Raw genomic sequence first — 17,735 nt, 5'->3', positions numbered from 1 at the left:
TTGTGGTAAAGAAAGGTTTGCGGTCTTTGACGTGAGGCCTTTTCAAATTTCGGTAGAAGTTTACGAGAATTGAAGATTCCAAAATTACCAAAATATGGTAGAGTTGTGTTGAAAACAGTATTCTTTAGTGAACAACCCCTTCAGTTTGTTTGTGCTTGTTCCAACTCATTCTCCTCTTTTTCCACGCAGTGTGTTTTTTTTAGCAAAAAAGAAAATTATAGGAAAGTTGCTTTGAAAAAATCGTATTAACTTATTTTTTAATGTTTTTAGCTAATACTTAATAATTGTATGCTAATCTATTGCTCCCGTATCAGGAGGTGAGTCTCACATAACATAGCCTTAGAGCAAATTTAATAGTATAGCCAACTACTCCAATTATCTATAGTCAATTCATATAATAGTTACCTATAAACATATACTATATCCGTCTTAAAATATAACAACCTAGTATTGGATGGGACATATCGACGACTAGGATGTGATGTGTTCCATCATGTCCCAAATTGTTATATTTTGGGACAGAGGGAGTACTACCCAATTAATACATGATCATACCTATCATATACACATATATTTTGGAATCATGGAGTTCGTCTTGCAGCAGCTGCAATAAATCTGTAGCCCGCTATTTTTCTCTCTCCTATCTTATTATCTTTTTGAAATATATTTATAGCTGGTTATAGGTTATAGTATGCTATTGTTGTTGCTCTTGACTCGCAACTATGCGGAGACACCCGCGCGCTCGTACTACGTGGCCGCAACCGATGGCACGCGCTGGCAGGGTCTCGCGGCCGGAGCGACACGATCTCCTTGGCAGGTAGCAGCAGCAAGCGAGCGAGCCGGCCAAGGCCAAAGCCGTTCGTCAAGCCGGAATCGCACGATCCGTTCCATGGTCGCCATGGCGAGCCGTCTCCACGTACTCCTTTCTCACTACAGCTCCTCGCCTCGCCTCGCCCCGCCGCTTGGGAGGCTGGGAGCCCGACCGACCGACCGCGCGCGAGCCGCGAGGTCAAACCGCTTCCATGCTTTGACTCTCTGACCGTTCTGTGTCGTCTCTGCTGTGCTAGCTAGCTCCAGCCTCCAATTCATTCATGATACAGTACTCCTCCAGGAGTACTCTAGTATGTGTGATTCCAGGCAGCAGCTATATAGCTCTTGAATTCAAAGTTCAAAGTCCATCTATATCCAACTTTATTTTACGGCGGCCAAATCTCGGATCTCCCTGTATGATTATGATCCAAAACTGGTACTACTGCATAGTGACAGATCACTGTAGTATCGAATAAAGGAGAGAGCGATGCATGCGGTGTAGTCAAACAGTATTGATTTTGACAAAAAAGAAAAAATGGATGCGTGCGTAGCCTGGTAACTGTAAAATTATACGACTAAATTTACTGTGAATACTTTATAAGCCGAGTCGTCCTCCGCCTTCTCCCCATCATCTTAGGCTGTCTTCAGGAGGATGGGTTGGGAACTCCTCCCCGACATGCACAACAAAAAAAACATATTATTGCACGATTAATTATGTATTAACTAATTTTTTTAAAAAAAATGGATGAATATGATTTTTTTTAAAATAACTTTCGTATAATTTTTTTTTACAAAAAAACACAATGTTTAGTAATTTGAAAAGTGTGTGCGCGAAAAACAAGAGATGTGAGTTGGGAAAACTGGGATAAGAACTCAACCTTAGTTCCCCACGTAAAAGGTTGTTAGTAAAAAGACCACCGCACCTAAAGATTTGTGTTTCCAGACAAAAATCAACTAGTATAATTTCAATCTTGCAGTAACTTTTTTATTATTTTTTAGAGAAAAATATTGTTTACCCGGCCTTTACATCTAATCGGATATATGCAGCCATTTAAGTTGAGAACTTAGTCCCACAAACAATCCAATATAAAATTCGCTCATATATAGATTTAAACTTAGGACTTTTGGATGCTACTCAGGTTATTACGACCGCTAGGTTACATGCTTTTTTTATGGTCTCGTGGTAACTCATAATGCATGAACATGACACTAATAACTTCAAAGGAATAATAAAGTATCGTGGCTCAAATTAACCACGTATAATTAACTCTGAAAGGAAAAAAAATTGTCACTTTCTAGGGAGTATCTTGAGGTAATAAAAAATATACATGTCCGTTAATTCCCAATATACTATGGAGTAATAGAATATCATAAATAAATAAATATGAATGTGCCTTAATTTTACATTAGACTTCCTTTATTTCTAAATAATTTTACATTAGACTTGATCCATGTTACTCCCTCTATTTCTAAATATATTTTTTCTAGATTATTTAATAAGTATTAAGGTTAAGCAAAAAAATATTATCTTTTAGTTATCTTATTGATTAATTTTTGAAATTTTAATTGCTTGGATTCCCCTCACACCCAATTGTATTGGAATCTGTGTCACCAAGATGTTTATATCGTGTACTTTGTCCATTCAAAATTCTAAGGCAGACATAAAAAAAAAATCTAAAGTATGTTTTATTTTTTGTTTTTTAAATGAGATGGACATATTTGTAATCTATATGTAGTAAATTAAATTAGTCATCTTAATACTAATTGGTTAGATGTATGCATATAATTTATTGGTTTTATCAGACGAGTTAATTTTATTTTTATCTTGATGAAAAGAAATTCAACCAGTCAATCGAGTAGATTGCATTAAGGATCATATTAGTCACATGAGCTAACTATTCCACTTTACCTATTTGACCCATTCTTACTGCTGACGGATCCAGTTTACTTAGCCCAATCATCATGCGGTGCAGTGCCAGAAAGGTGCTAGTAGGGAATCCACTTTTGTTCTTTAGGTTTCATTCCGACCTGTCGGAACTCAGGGTTGTTGCCACACCACACGTTATCAAAGAAAAACTGGTATCGGAGGGGCCATGGATATCCGGTGCACCCCAATTCTCTTATTTCTTTTAACTCCACTTTCATATAATTTAAAAAATAAACCAATCAAAACTTACTATTAAATCTAAAACCTCTTGTTCATGTCATCCTCGTTAGTGACAACACAATCTTACCTAAAAGAAAGACTTTGGCGTGACAACAATGAAAAATATTTGACTAGCATAGGTGGTGCGGCTAAAAAGGTTGTTTTCAAAATACATATTGTAGTGTTTATTTTTTATATTTAAATGAGACAGGTTAAAAAATAAAATAAACTGCAGCCACGATCATGAGCAATGCTTTAATTTTGCTCGCGCAACTTAAGAACAAAGGACAGCGGTCAAGATTCATGGATGAATGGCGATGAATTGTTTGACGGAAATCATTTTGTGCTGGAGTAGTAGTACGTGAAGCATATCTGGTAGTAGTAATTTGGTAGCATGGATGTTCATTAATCCAGTGATATTTTCAACACGGAGGTGATTTGCAGTTGTAGAGACATGTTCTTCTTTAACAATGCACTTGTGCCTTTGTATCAAGAGAGTAAGAGACACATTTTGTGCAGTTCATTTTGCATTAATACACATTTTCTCTTCAGGATTTGCTATTTCACTTGCGATATATTTAGGTTCGTATCTTTCACTTTTTCATTCACAAAATCTTGCATCAAGAATTATATTCTTATATATCAACTTATAGTACAATCAGTTACGCAGCACTTACACGCAATTACGGTGTATCAAAATTAGATTTTACAATGGGTTTTTCTGTAGATTTACGATTTTTGACATGTTTATTTTTTATTGTATTTAAAATGGGTTATATCCATTGGTCAGAAAAATTTATAGGTAATCCCTTCTCCTTAATTTGCCCGGTACATGTTCCATCCACTATTCAGAAAATAATCTCATTATACTAAAACAGAGTGCCTCAACAGTTGATGATAACAACATACTTTCTCCGTTTCATATTATAAGACTTTTTAACATTGCTCACATTCATATATATGCTAATGAATCTAGATATATATGTATGTCTAGATTCATTAACATCTATATGAATGTGAGCAATATTAGAAAGCCTTCTAATCTGAAACGGAGGTAGTAACTAATAATTATGCTATCATAACATAATTTTTGTCTTTAAAAAAGAGTATATCGAATAAAGACAAAAGGCCCACCGGCCGATATATCTAGTAGAATCCAAGTTAGGATCGAAATCAACCTCAACCTAGTCGTAGTAGCATCGCCTCGCTAAGCTTTGGTTGCTGGCTGACACCTTGCACGTCGCCGTCCGACGCGCCATGGCGAGTCAACGCGTCGCACCCGACGACGCATGGCGACGGTATAAGTAGCCGAGGCGACCCCGCCAGGATGATCCAGCAGCAAGCAAACCCAAAGCCACCATCAACACAGCACGTACACGTACGTGCAACGTCACTGCATGATGTCATCGTCGTCGCCGGTGGTGGCGTCACCGCCGGAGATGGAGAAGAAGTACAAGGGTGTGCGGCGGCGGAAGTGGGGGAAGTGGGTGTCGGAGATCCGGCTGCCCAATAGCCGCGACCGCATCTGGCTGGGCTCCTACGACTCGCCGGAGAAGGCGGCGCGGGCGTTCGACGCCGCCTTCGTCACGCTCCGCGGCCACGGCGCCGCCGGCGCCGACCTCAACTTCCCGGACTCGCCGCCGTCGTGCGACGCCCGCAGCAGCGACCCGCGGCAGGTGCAGGCCGCCGCGCTCTCCCACGCCAACCGCGCCCACGTCACGCCGCAGCAGGCGGCCGCGGCGCTCATGTCGCCGCCCTCGCTGTCGCCGCCGCCGGGGTTCGCCACCGGCAGCGAGGTGGTGGCGCCCGCCGTGCGCGCCGACGGCAGCATCGACTGGCGCCCGGTCATGGCGCACCCGCCGCCGCTGTACTCGCCGCCCGGCTGGGGCGGCGGCCATGCCTACGACTTCTTGCAGCCGCCGCCGCCGTCGCCGCCGTTGCCGTCGTGCGACGACGACATGGTCGACGTCGTAGATGAGAGCAGCGCTTCGCTTTGGAGCTTTGACACGCGAGACTCCTACTTCCGATACTAATTACATGCATCGATTAATGCATTATGCATGGGATCAGCTGGCATTGATGGTAGCTTAGCTGCCCCACACACACACAAATTCATTAACTAGAATAGACGGCCATTAATTTAGTTTCTACACGTTCGAAACGTTTTTTCAAAGAATTAACGATATTTTGCGATGGTCGTGTGCATATGTCTTGCATGCTAAATGGTATCTTATTCAAAGCATTATGGGTAAATAGTACTCACCAATATGAAAAGTAGTGAGGCAAGTTTTGTCAGTAAGGTTATATATGCAGAAATGTTCATTGTATTTTAACTCCCCTTTTAGGGAAAAAAATGTTTTAGGGGGGGTAGTTGAGGTTGTGCTTAATTACTTAATTTGATGTATGTGATCTGATCTGCACGCACATCACACACTGCAAAATGAGCTCAGGCTTATTAACATGTCTATTTCATGAGCTAAAGCTTTGATAAAAAGCCTTCATGTTCTTCTAGCAGCAACTTGTCACATAGGCAAATTTTAAAGACGTCATTTTCAAGCATGTGACATTTTGCAAGGTAGAACTGGAATATACAATGATCCAACTGGGCGATGTGATATATACAACACAGTATATCAGTTCGGTGTCGCAATCGGGGTTTACACTTTTGTTTTTCACCGAAATTCCAGAAATTTCGAGGTCACCGAAATTGACCCCAAAATTTCTGTAGTTTCGGAACATTTTACACAAAATTATTTAGAAATTTAATAAATTTTGAAGAAAAAAGAGAATTTCGGGTGAGATATTTGCATGCTGGAGGGTAGCGAAAAATTGCAATCACTAGTCGGTGACGGATAGTCCCAATGGATAATTTACGGATAGTGCCGAATACGGAAACGGATACGGATAGTTTTTTTTTAAAACGGAAATGAATATGGTAGGACTAGCATCCGATGGATATCGGAAAATGTTGGGAACTATCCGCAGTTTTATCCGGATATCCGTACGTAGGGATCAATTTTTTTTAAAAAAGTATATATACATAAATTAAGGATCTCTCAAGGAAGTGAAAAATCATTTTTACATGTGGGTTAAGAATCAACTATAAAAATTAATTTTCACAAATGTTTATGGAACCGTGTAGGTAATTGACCATATAGAATTTAGAAATGTTGACTTATTATTTTAAAAAAATAACAAGCAATATCTTTTTCATTGATTCAGAAAACCCAATTAGAGGGGTTTTTTATATTCCGATAAGTAATCATTGCTATATTCGTTTTGTTTCGTAGTCGCTCCATATCTTTATTCGATAATATTCGATTTTATTTTTATATCGATGTTTTTATCCTAATTCCAATTAAAAAATGAAAACGAATACAAATAGCTAGTTTCCGTGTGTTTCCGATCTTTTTTGTTCCTACTAGTCGCAATAGTTCAACTCTTCAATCCATTGATCAAGAGGTGAAAAAGACACAGTAATCTTTTGTCTCAATGCGTGACAATCGGAAAAAGCTATAGAAAGATGCTGCGGTCCATATATCAGTGACACAAGGAATTAAGGATCTATGCCAGACAGTGAGATATGAGCACAAATGGAATTAAGGAGTATTTAATTAAATTAACTCGGAAAAATGAGATGTAGCATCTTTTATGACATGATGGTGACTTGCAAATTTAAACGTTCACCCACTTCTACTTCTTCACGGCAGTGGCCACAGCACGAGACACGTTGATAAAACCGTATGTAGGGCCCTTTAAAACACGGGATACAATAAAACTGAACAGAAAAAACTCCCTCTATTTTTTAATAAATAATTCCATTGACTTTTAAATATACATTTGTTTTATTTAAAAAATGTATAATGTATAGGATATAAATCATGCCTAAAATACTTTGAGTGATTTAACAACTCACAACAATAAATTATTATTACATATATTTTATGAATAAGACGAATGATTAAACGTGTGAAAAAAATCAGCGTCACATGTTTATCTAATTTTAGAGAAATATCTAATTTTAGAGAAATGTAAAATACATGTACGTCAAATAGTATCCCTTTGGTACATCACCGGAAACAAATAAAGCAAATGATAGTTTCTATGAGGTTGGACCTCTCACTTATTTTCCTATAAAACTAAGTCGTAAGAATTTAGTTTTGTAAAAGAATTTCTATTCTTTCCTATGAATGAAATGATTATGTAGGAATTTTTCTTTTGAAAAATTAAATCCTCCAAAATTCATATTACAATCCTCAATGCAAAGGAGCCCAGGGTAGCTTCTTCATCAGCTTCATCACTGTCAAAACGTAAAACAAACACACGCTATTACACATGATGAAAAAACATAGCATTAGGTAAACTAAGGCGACTATGGTAACTACCGTTGCCTCACATTTTGTATTAAGATGACTAAGTTTTGTCTTATCACATCTTTTGGCAAACAAAATAATAAGAGTGAAATACATAGGCCGGTCCTTAAATTTATGGGGTGGTGTTACTTAGCTCCGTGAACTTGAAAATTGCACGTTTAGATCGGTAAACTTGGTTTAATGTACCATCCCCGGTCCAATCGTCGTTTGACTACGTTTGATCGTCCACGTAGGCAACACTTTTGTGCTCAGGCCCCTCCACATATACCTTCGAACATAACTTGCCCTGACCAATGCATTTCAACCCAAATCTCCCAAAATATCCCTAAATCGGTTAGGGTTTCAACGGTTATATTAACGGAAGGAGGCCGAGAGGTAACAGCTATGATGACCTCGACAATGAGATTAGTGGCAGGAGGCAGCGCAGTGCAGCAGGGTTAGTGGTGGCACAGTGCGGTCGGATTAGCAATGGGAGGCAGCGCAATGCGGCTTGCACGCTAGGTATCCTGATTCTCCAAGCTTGTCCTCTTCTTGAAGTCGCCGGAAGAAGGTGTTGTTGATCAAGAGCCCGTTATGCAATGATAAGGTCATTTTGGAGCGCAGAGCAATGGCAATTGCTAATCAGGACCGCATTTTCTACACATGCAAGGAGAAGAATAATATGGAGATTTGAGGATTTTTTTTTTTGGATTCTGGTGTCACTATATAGCTACAAGGAGATATATGCGACGTGTTGTGAATTGTGATGTGGAGGGGGCTAAGAGCAAAAGTGTTGCCTACGTGGCATGCTACGTTGGCGGTCAAACGCACTCAAAGGACGTTTGGACCGAGTTGGTACATTAAACCAAGTTCACGGATCTAAATGTACAAGTTTCAAGTTCACGGATCTAACTGACACCACAACACAAATTTAGGGACCGGCCATGTATTTCACTCAAATAATAAACTAAGCTTAGAAAAAAAATAGACAAGAAATATTGTGTATGACATGTGGGCCAGGTGATTAAAATTTAGATAAAATAGAGTTATGATATAAACCAACACTATCTTCTGAAAGAAGTGTGGTTTACCTAAAGCGACGTGTGACAAAATTAGTTGCTAACCAAATAGCGCTAATACTTCTCTTCAAGCGTCCAAATTAAGATTTCAAATCCGTGCATGCACTTGCTGCCGCAACGCAATAATCACAGCAACTTTTGGTAGTACTTGTGCAGAGTTCAGTTAGGCCCGTTTAGTTCGTGAAATGAAAATTTTTAGGTGTCATATTAGACGTTTGACCGGATATCGAAAGGGGTTTTTGGACACGAATAAAAAAACTAATTTCATAAATCGCATGGAAACCGCGAGACGAATGTTTTGAGCCTAATTAATCCATCATTAGTACATGTGGGTTACTATAGCACTTATGGCTAATCAAGGACTAATTAGGCTCAAAAGATTCGTCTCGCAATTTTCCCCCTAACTATGCAATTAGTTTTTGTTTTTATCTATATTTAATGCTTCATGCATGTGTTTGAAGATTCGATGTGATGTTTTTGAAAAAAACATTCTGGAAACTAAACATGGCCTTAATTAGAAGATCAAACATGCATGCATGCACGGGAATGTTTTTTCAAAGAAAGGAGATAGGAATAGGATGTTTGTCTTTCTGACTGTCAACGAACTAACAAAGTAACAATGACACTTTCCTCTGCACTTGATACTGCCATTTCTCGACCATGTGAATGGCGTGTGCAAATTACCATCTGAGCACAACACGTGTATAATAAGTGTCAGCAAATGGGCAAATTACCATGTCAGCAAGTTTACTTTTAGAGTAATTAAAACATTTATACTTCTATTCTTTATGGCCCAAAAGCGAAGCCTAAAAATAGAAAACAATAAAATAAAAAAAACCCAAAATTAAGTTTCAAGTTTAAATTATAGTCGTGGCTTATAAGCCCTACCCAATTCCCTATTTTTTGTCAGAAACCAAAAGAGATGTGAAAAAACCCAATTAACATGAAAACAAGAGATATCTTATTTTATTTTATGCATAGGATCTAAGGCTGAGTTATTATCTCAGTTTTTCTAACTCACATATCTCGTTTTCCGCACGCACGCTTTTCAAATTGTCAAAAGGTGTGTTTTTTTGTAAAAAAATTCTATACAAAAGTTGATTTAAAAAATCATATTAATCTATTTTTTTAAAAAAAAATAGTTAATACTTAATTAATCGAATACTTAAAAAAAATCCGTTTTACGTGCCGGGGAACACACCCTAAATCTATACTACTTTTGAAATAGTAGTGGTGGCAGTACCACCCCACGGTCCACTATCAACTCCCTACTTTTGTTAAAGGGTTAATTGGATCCATGCCACTGCAAATGTGGCAAATCAAAAAAATGCCACACATATTCGCGTTATCGGCTGGATGCCACTGCAAATTTTTAAAATAAGAACCATGCCACTCCATCATGATTTCCGTCCAATCTGTCACATTTTCCGCCGTCTCCGTCTTCATCTTCTCGTCGTCCTCGTCTCAACGGCAGCACCAGCACGGCAGTACGAAGGCAGGCGCGGATGGCAGCACGGCAGCACGGTGGCGGATGGCAGCACGGCACCGGCGACGGTCGTGCCAGCGTCCGCTCCCCGCGCCCCTCCGTGACCTCCTCGCCGACTTCCTCTCTCTCCACCACCGTTGCAGCCGTCGTCGTTGACCATCTCCGCGGTGGACCCACCGCCCTCGCCGTCGTCGACCTTATCTGCGCGGGAGAGCTCGGGAGTCGCCGCCGCCATTGTTGTCCTCGTCGTGGTCATCGACGAGCCGCACCGCCTCTGCCCAGATCTGGCGAGGAGGGCCGCTCGTCGTTGCTACCGATGGAGGAGGCGTCGACCCTCGAGCTCCGCCGCCGTTGGCCCCAAGCTTTGTCACTGGTGCTGCCGACGCCCATCTCCTCTCTCCACACGACCATCCTCGGCAGCAGCTGCGCACCCTCCGCGACCTCCCCGCGAGCGTCCTCGGTGGCGGCGGCGGCCTCGCTCACGACCGTCCTCGGCGGTAGCAGCTACGCCCGCGCCCGCCTTCACGGCCATCCTCGGCAGTAGCTATGCCCCCTTCCCGACCTCCCCGCGAGCGTCCTCGCCGGCGGCGGCTACGCCCGCGCCCGTCTCCGTGACCGTCCTCGGCAGCGGCCATGCCCCTCCGCGACCGTGCTCGTCGGCGGCGGCTGCAGCTGCGCCCTCTCCCTGCGCTTGCGACTGTCCTCGCCAGCGGCAGCCTCGTTCTTGCTAATCGCCTTCTCCCCGTGCAGACGTGAGAGAGAGAGAGGAGGATGACGTCGTGAGAGAGGAGGATGAAAATAGTGACAGGAGTGGCATGGTTCTCATTTTAAAAATTTGCAGTGGTATCTAGCCGATAACGTGAATATGTGTGGCATTTTTTTGATTTGCCATATTTGCAGTGGCATGGATCCAATTAACCCTTTGTTAAAAGATAAAAGGATTGTAGTCCTAAAGGGAACACATGTCAATCACCTCTACCATCCAACTCTTTTTTTAAGAAAAAAAATGATGTAAGGCTAGATGGTCCATATATCAGTACTTTCTCTGTTTCACGATGTAAGATTTTCTAGCATTGGCTACATTCATTTAGATGTTAATGAATCTAGACATATGCATGTGTTTAAATTCATTCACATCTATATGTATGTGTGCAATGGTAGAAAGTCTTACATTATAAAACAGATGGAATAACAAATATATGTATAAATTAATACGTGATATATAAAAAAAATATGGTAATAGCGGGTTAATGATCTGTTGCAACGCATATGCAATATGCTAGTGACTACCAAAATTTAAACAAAAGATTATTGTATCACATATTAGCTCACAACAAACACTACATATGTAAGGTCAAATTCGGTCCATGGATGAACAAAGAAATCCAATGTCAAATGCTCTCACTTTTTCAGTTTGTTTATTTTTCTCGAGTTATAAATCAAATTCAATCTTACATGATAATCTATGTTGACTAGCTTTTTAAGAGTATTTTTTTTCTTAGCTACTAGAAAGTATGAAAGGAAGTGCTATCAAGGTTCTGGGGAGCTGTTTATCATGCAATATAAATGCATGGTCACTACCTGGTTGGTCACATAACTGTAACACGGAGTCACGTACTGTTATTAAGAGTAGTCCTCGTCCCTTGTGAATTTGGAGGTACAGCTTGGAGAATTCTTCTGACTTTTGACGGGTCAATCCTCATGTAAGAGTTGTCAACTTGTCACCGTCACCGTCTGATCATGAGATCTCACGAACGTCCACTTGCAAAGTTACTTGCCTTGAATGGGAAAAGGCCGTGTTAAGTTGTTTTCGCAAAAAAAATTAACCTACACGGACACGCATTTAAAGTATTAAACGTAGACTAATAACAAAATAAATTACAGATTCCGCATGTAAACAGCGAGATGAATCTATTTAGCCTAATTAATCCGTCCTTAACAAATGTTTACTGTAGCACCACATTGTCAAATCATGGCGTAATTAGGCTTAAAAGATTCGTCTCGTAATTTACATGCAAACTGTGCAATTGATTTTTTTTTCTACATTTAATACTCCATACATGTGTACAAATATTTGATGTGACAGAAAAGTTGTAAGGTTGAAAGGAACTAAACACAGCCAAAAATAATGTGCCATTCTCTCTCTTTGCAGGATATGATGCACTGCGAGCATATGGAACATTTTTTGCAAACACAAGGAAACATGGTAGAAGGGATATGTTTAAGGCATTTTATAAGGAATTTATGAAAACTGAACTAAATTCTGTGAAAACCGTAGAAATCCATATGTTTTATGGAGAGCTCGCTCCAAGTTTGGCGTCCTGGCATGGCAATAAAACGTGTGCGTGTAACGAACGGAAAGGCGAAATTTTTCATGAATAATTATGGCACACAAGAAATGTATAGTCTTGGGTTTACTATCTTGAGCCTCCTTAGCTTTATATATAGTTAATTATTAGACAAGTGCCATAAATTTCCTGAGAGTGACACTTAGCTAACACACCTGACAGTCTTGAGACAAAGAACCGAAGGATCTCATTAAGAAAAACAGGAAAAAAAAAGAAAGGGATTTGCACGGCACGCGTTTGGATAGACTATAAAATTGTACCTTTTTCTATGGACCACGAGCACACATGCAATGCACAAGCAGCACAATGCGTACAAACCTACCTCACAGAAGCTTCTCTTCTACCTCTTGGCTTCGCTGATCGATCAAGCTTGTGTTAATTGCTAACAATGTGATGGTCCTGCTTATAAATCATGGTACAACCGATTAATATGAAGATCCACCTGGGAGCATGATCACCTTTTGTCTTGTGGAAGAAATCAATTTGCTTCATTGTTCCTTCGGAAGCTCAGAAAAGTCAGCTGACACATTCAGAGATCAGACAACTCGTTTCTTAAAGTGAATAGTCCTGTTACAGGTCTTTCCAATGAGTTTGATACGGGAAAGCAAAAGAAATTACGTGTGGTCTGACCTCACAGGTGAACGTGATTCACAACTGCTTGATCATGGTGCAGTGTTTGATCCAAATGGTTTTGAACCATGGAAATTTTTTTTCCCAGAAGCTGCAAAAACAGCGCAAATAGGGTAAGTGAAAGTGATGTTTACAGAACAGTGGTGACATCTCTCTAAGATTTAAGAAACCTTTATGTTGACATTGCAAGTACGTAAACCATTATTATTGTAACTAATGGACTAAGTGTTGTTTGTTAAACAATATATAGCAATGAACTCACTTTTTAGTTTTCAAGCATTGGTTCTGAACTTCTAGTTGATTCCGTTGACAAGTCTACAGGCTGCAGAAACCAGCAGTGGCAGTACAATGATCAGCACGGCAACAGTGATAAGAGAATAAGAATAAGAGCACATGTTTGTAAATTTATGTGGTTGTTGATGTGTGGGATCTAATAACAGCGATAGCCATGAAGGACCTTATCTGTTTGTACTACAAAGATTGGCATATCCCCAGCTATCTGAATCCCTGACTCTGACAGTTACTTGCTACACAATACCTATCAATCTCTCAGAACCACAAAAACATCTAGTAATATCTATCCATGGTGCTCCTCTTTCACAAATTGATAAAGATGTGTAGTACTTGTTAAGAACAGAACGAATTGGGAACAAGAGTGGCCATAAGTAGATAGAATGATGGTATGGGTGACTTACACTTGGCTCAGGCTGAGAGCAGGAAAGATTTGGTTCCCTGTCCTCAGAAAAGAAAGTTCACCACTTCCTCAAGCTCTGTCCAACCTTGCTTCATGATTGATCTCTTGTTCACAGCTTTCACTCCTGAACTCCTTGTCATGTAACCATGCAGCTTCCACTGTAAAAAGGAAACTTGAAAGATAAATTTATAAAGTATGGTAGTAAATAAAAATAAAATAAAAATGTAACTTAAACACACTTTACTTTCCAGCCGTCTAGCTCCACCAAGAGTCCAGGTCTGAGGGAGGTGAAAGTGAAAAAAGAAAAAGAGAGCAAAGGTACAAAAACTTTTGCCAAAATTCATACCACTCTGACAATTGACATCATCAAGCACCGATAAAACAATAATTAACATCTTTTACTTTCAGTTGGGCAGGGATGGTGAATGGCCAAGTGTATTTCTAAGATTGCAAGGTTGTATTACATGTTTGGCAGCAAGAACAAAATGCTGGTGGACAAATGAAATGAGAGATACAATTAGCCACTGCATTCAAACCTATGAAGAGGTGAATCTCCTATGTATATACAGTTCTAATCTCAAAAAACACAGAAAGACTAAAAGAACAAAAATGAGGATGGGAATGCCACCCATGTTCTGCTGTTAGCCTTAGCCACCTATATCATCATATGTCATAATCAACTTCCGTGCTGTTTACCATTGCTGCACGCTTAACAAGCTGCCCTTGCTCATTGTAGAGATCCAAATTCTCGCATGGTTTTGGAAACACTGACCCGATGACACGCCCCTCAATGAAGGAACACTGGAAAATATGTTTCTTCTTGTAGCTGATGCCGATAGACATGTCCTGAAAGCTGATGTCCTTGATGGGAATGTCACTGCTGCCATGAGCACGGACTGGCACCCGGACACCTCGCCCATGTATTTCCTTGAATGATATGTTTGTGATGTCTGGAAAGGCATCCCGGTCATACCCATCATCAGCGTGCTCATTGTAGTCAACCTTTATCACAATACCAGCACGGACATTGTCGAAGGTTATGTTGCGATAGGAGATATCGCGGATGTAGCCCCCTCTTCCTATGGCAGTCTTTATTCTCAAACCTCGCCGTGACTCCCAAATGCGGACATCCTCCACTGTAACATTTGCAATCCCACCAGACATCTCACTGCCAATTGAAATTCCAGCACTGCACACACCAAGACAACTGTTGTAAACCTTACCTGTAATACTCTATATTCAATTCAAAAGAACTTAAAAGTTAATCCTAATTTAATAGTTTCTTTCTCATACCATTTTATCTTGAGCAGGATTTGAAAAAGATATGCAAAGAAATATTTTAGATGAAGCAATGCAGCCAAAAATGACTCAACTGTTACCTGACCAATGAACGAGCCATTACATTGCGTATCACAATGTTACGAGATGGGCGCCCATATGCAATCCCATATTGATCCCACCCACTCTTTACCGCTATGGCATCATCACCAACTGAAATGTAGCAATTCTCAATAAGCACATCCTGACAAGAATCTGCATACAGCTATATGTCAGCATCACCAAATAAAAAAAATGACTGTCATTGATAACAGAAACAAACCTAGATGGTATAACAAGAAGCTGAAATTATGCAGGATGATTGGAAATTACTGAAGAAAGGTTCGTATGATTACCTGGATCTATGCCATCTGTGTTTGGAGCACTAGAAATAGGAGCTAAGATAGTAACATTAGAAACAGTTATATTCGTGCAATCATATGGGTGGAAGTGCCAGAAAGGTGAATTCTTCAATGTTATATTTGCAACAATAATGTCCTTGGACCACATCAGCTGCAAAAGAGGAGGTCTTGTATTATTCAGTATCCTTCTGCGATGCTTCATCCACCAAACTTCACCCTGTCCATTTATGCTACCGTTGTGTCCTATTCAACAGAGAAAAAATAGGGAGCATGTGAAAGTTAAATAACTATCATCCAGTGAAGAAGTGATACAGAAACACCAAATGCTCTATTAGTGCAAGGATGAGAACCAAATGCATACTGGAATCTCTATAGTACAAGTGTTTCCATTACAGTGGACTTGCATATTATACTTAGCAAAGTATCAGTAAGGAACACAACAACAAGAGAATAAGAGTGTTTTAACTTTTTATTTATTTTTTACATGAGCAGGTAGTGCGATTATGCATACTGAAAGAAAGTTCATTCAGACCAGGGGATAAAAATGGGTTAAACAGTTGTTTTATGTCACCATAACATACTGCCAAGTAGGAGAAGTTTCCATCATTAAATTGCTTAAAATTCACACCATGCACTTCTGTCACTGATGTTGCTTAATTCACAATTCTACGACTACATCATTAGGTGGTGTAGTTTATTCAGAAAACACTTCAAACCTGTAATGACTACATCTTTCAAATTTTGTCCATGAATGAGACTTCCAAAGCGAGGTCCTTTCCTCTCCCTGCCATACCCATAAGACGGCAATGCAGGCATGAGCGGCCAATACCTCTCGTCCTGCCATGGAAACATAAGGAATCGGTACACCTGTCAATCAATATATGCAGCTCTGCGCATGCATCTGAGATATCACAGCATGTTTTCAAAGACCTTAATTAGATAAATTATACAACCAGGACAGAATTAGCAGATAGGTGAAAACTAGATCATCCAATTTCCACCCTTTTCCAAATTTCAATAACATTGATATCACTTGAGACTTCAGTCTCAGCAACACATAAGACAGAAACAAATTATCCATTCATACCATTGATTTCTTTAGCCATGAAGCCAATAAGCAAACTCACTTTTATTCAGCTATATGCTTACCCGATCAAAACCACTCAAAAGAACTAATTTTTGAACTTCACGAAAAGACTATGAATGCATTGCAAAATTAACAGCATCACTCCAGTTCTATTCTACGGCGTGAGGTACGAGGTATCTTTCTTTTTCCTTTTTTTTTTTTTTTTTGCGGGGAAGGTATGAGGTATCTCACCGGAATGCCAAGGATTTCTGAGCCCTCGGCAAGAAATAGCGTCATGTGGCTGGTCAGGTTGAACGGCGCGGTGAGCCATCGGCCGGGAGGCACATTGAGCTGCCCTCCGCCACGCTCCGCGAGCGCCGCGATGGCCTTGACGGCGCGCTCGAACGCCTCGGTGTTCACCGCCCGCCCGTCCCCGACGCCGCCAAAATCCGTCAGTTCGTACGCCTTGGGGCGCAGCAGCGGCGCCGGGCGCGACGGCGGCGGCGGCGGCGCCGACCGCAGCCTGAGGAACCCGCCGCCCCCGCCGCCGCCGCCGACCGATACCTTGGCGCTCTGCCACAGGAACACCAGCGTGAACCCGATGACCCACGCGGCGGCGAGCAGCGTCTTGTTGGCCGCGAGGAACGCGGCCACGCTCCGCCGCTGGCCGTGGGGGTGGAGCCTCCCGCCGCCGCCGGACGTCTCCACCATTGCGCTGTCCCCGATGCCGGAGGCGAGATCTCCCGATCTAGGGCACGGCGCGCGGCGAGGCTCAGATCGATCGGTAGGGCAGGACGCGGCGAGCTCGGATTCCGCGGATTGGGGCGGAGGCAAGGGGCGCAGGGTCGGGGATTTCCGCCATTGGAGGAGTTGGTGGTGGGGTTTATAAGTGGAGGGAGCCTTTCGAGTGAAGTGGAAGCGAGAAAGATGTGGGCTTTTTGCGGTGCGGTTGAGGGGAAGAAGATGATGAGAATTACCACACTGCCATCACGTCACGTGGGCTGCTTCGTGCCGTAGGATTTAGATCGGACGGTGCGTATTTTATCTCCTCGGAGGATGTTTAACTACTTACCCACAGGAGTCCAGAATCCACATAATTTAGAATTTTACAGAGGGAGTTTTTCTGCAATTTCCTTATGAAATCATGCGATAATAGTGAGCCATTTTAGGTTATGTTTTTTTTCCAAATATAAATTAACCAAGATGTTCAGCCGGCCTCCTTTTTCTCCATAAAAATATTGTAGTGTGGAAGAGAAAATCGAAAGGCAGGAACTTTAGTCGGGCCTTTTCTTTCTCTTTGCCTTGTCAATGGGCAACCCAGTCATCCTGTTCTTGTTATACTCCACTTTTCCACAAAGCTGATGCAAAAGACATATATATTCTTCTTTTTCTCCCCTTATGCTAGCTACTACTTCCGTCCACGAATACAAGTATGTGCGAGTTGT

General features: G+C 41.1%; 2 protein-coding genes and 1 long non-coding RNA gene across 3 annotated transcripts; 1 reads left to right on the top strand and 2 right to left on the bottom strand.

Annotated features, from left to right (window-relative positions):
* Nucleotides 1–3,757: 3,757 nt before the first annotated feature.
* LOC107278604 (ethylene-responsive transcription factor ERF018) lies at nt 3,758–5,291 on the top strand. The gene has a single exon (XM_015769449.3). It carries the CDS (start codon nt 4,354–4,356, stop codon nt 4,987–4,989), a length of 636 nt encoding a protein of 211 aa, XP_015624935.1. The 5' UTR covers nt 3,758–4,353; the 3' UTR covers nt 4,990–5,291.
* A 6,995-nt stretch (nt 5,292–12,286) lies between these two features.
* On the bottom strand, nt 12,287–13,738 carry LOC136355401 (uncharacterized). The gene is made up of 3 exons (XR_010739644.1): nt 13,547–13,738; nt 13,114–13,173; nt 12,287–12,942 (listed from the first exon to the last, which is right to left on the bottom strand). It is a non-coding gene; the product is annotated as an uncharacterized lncRNA (long non-coding RNA).
* A 226-nt stretch (nt 13,739–13,964) lies between these two features.
* LOC4330924 (probable polygalacturonase) lies at nt 13,965–17,199 on the bottom strand. The gene is made up of 5 exons (XM_015767843.3): nt 16,543–17,199; nt 15,941–16,061; nt 15,219–15,467; nt 14,925–15,078; nt 13,965–14,734 (listed from the first exon to the last, which is right to left on the bottom strand). Exons 1-5 carry the CDS (start codon nt 16,999–17,001, stop codon nt 14,209–14,211), a joined length of 1,509 nt encoding a protein of 502 aa, XP_015623329.1. The 5' UTR covers nt 17,002–17,199; the 3' UTR covers nt 13,965–14,208.
* Between the last annotated feature and the right edge of the window lie 536 nt (nt 17,200–17,735).

This window comes from Oryza sativa, chromosome 2, assembly GCF_034140825.1.
Source record: "Oryza sativa Japonica Group chromosome 2, ASM3414082v1".
Taxonomy (NCBI): domain Eukaryota; kingdom Viridiplantae; phylum Streptophyta; class Magnoliopsida; order Poales; family Poaceae; genus Oryza; species Oryza sativa.
This window is presented reverse-complemented; position numbering and strand designations above follow the sequence as displayed.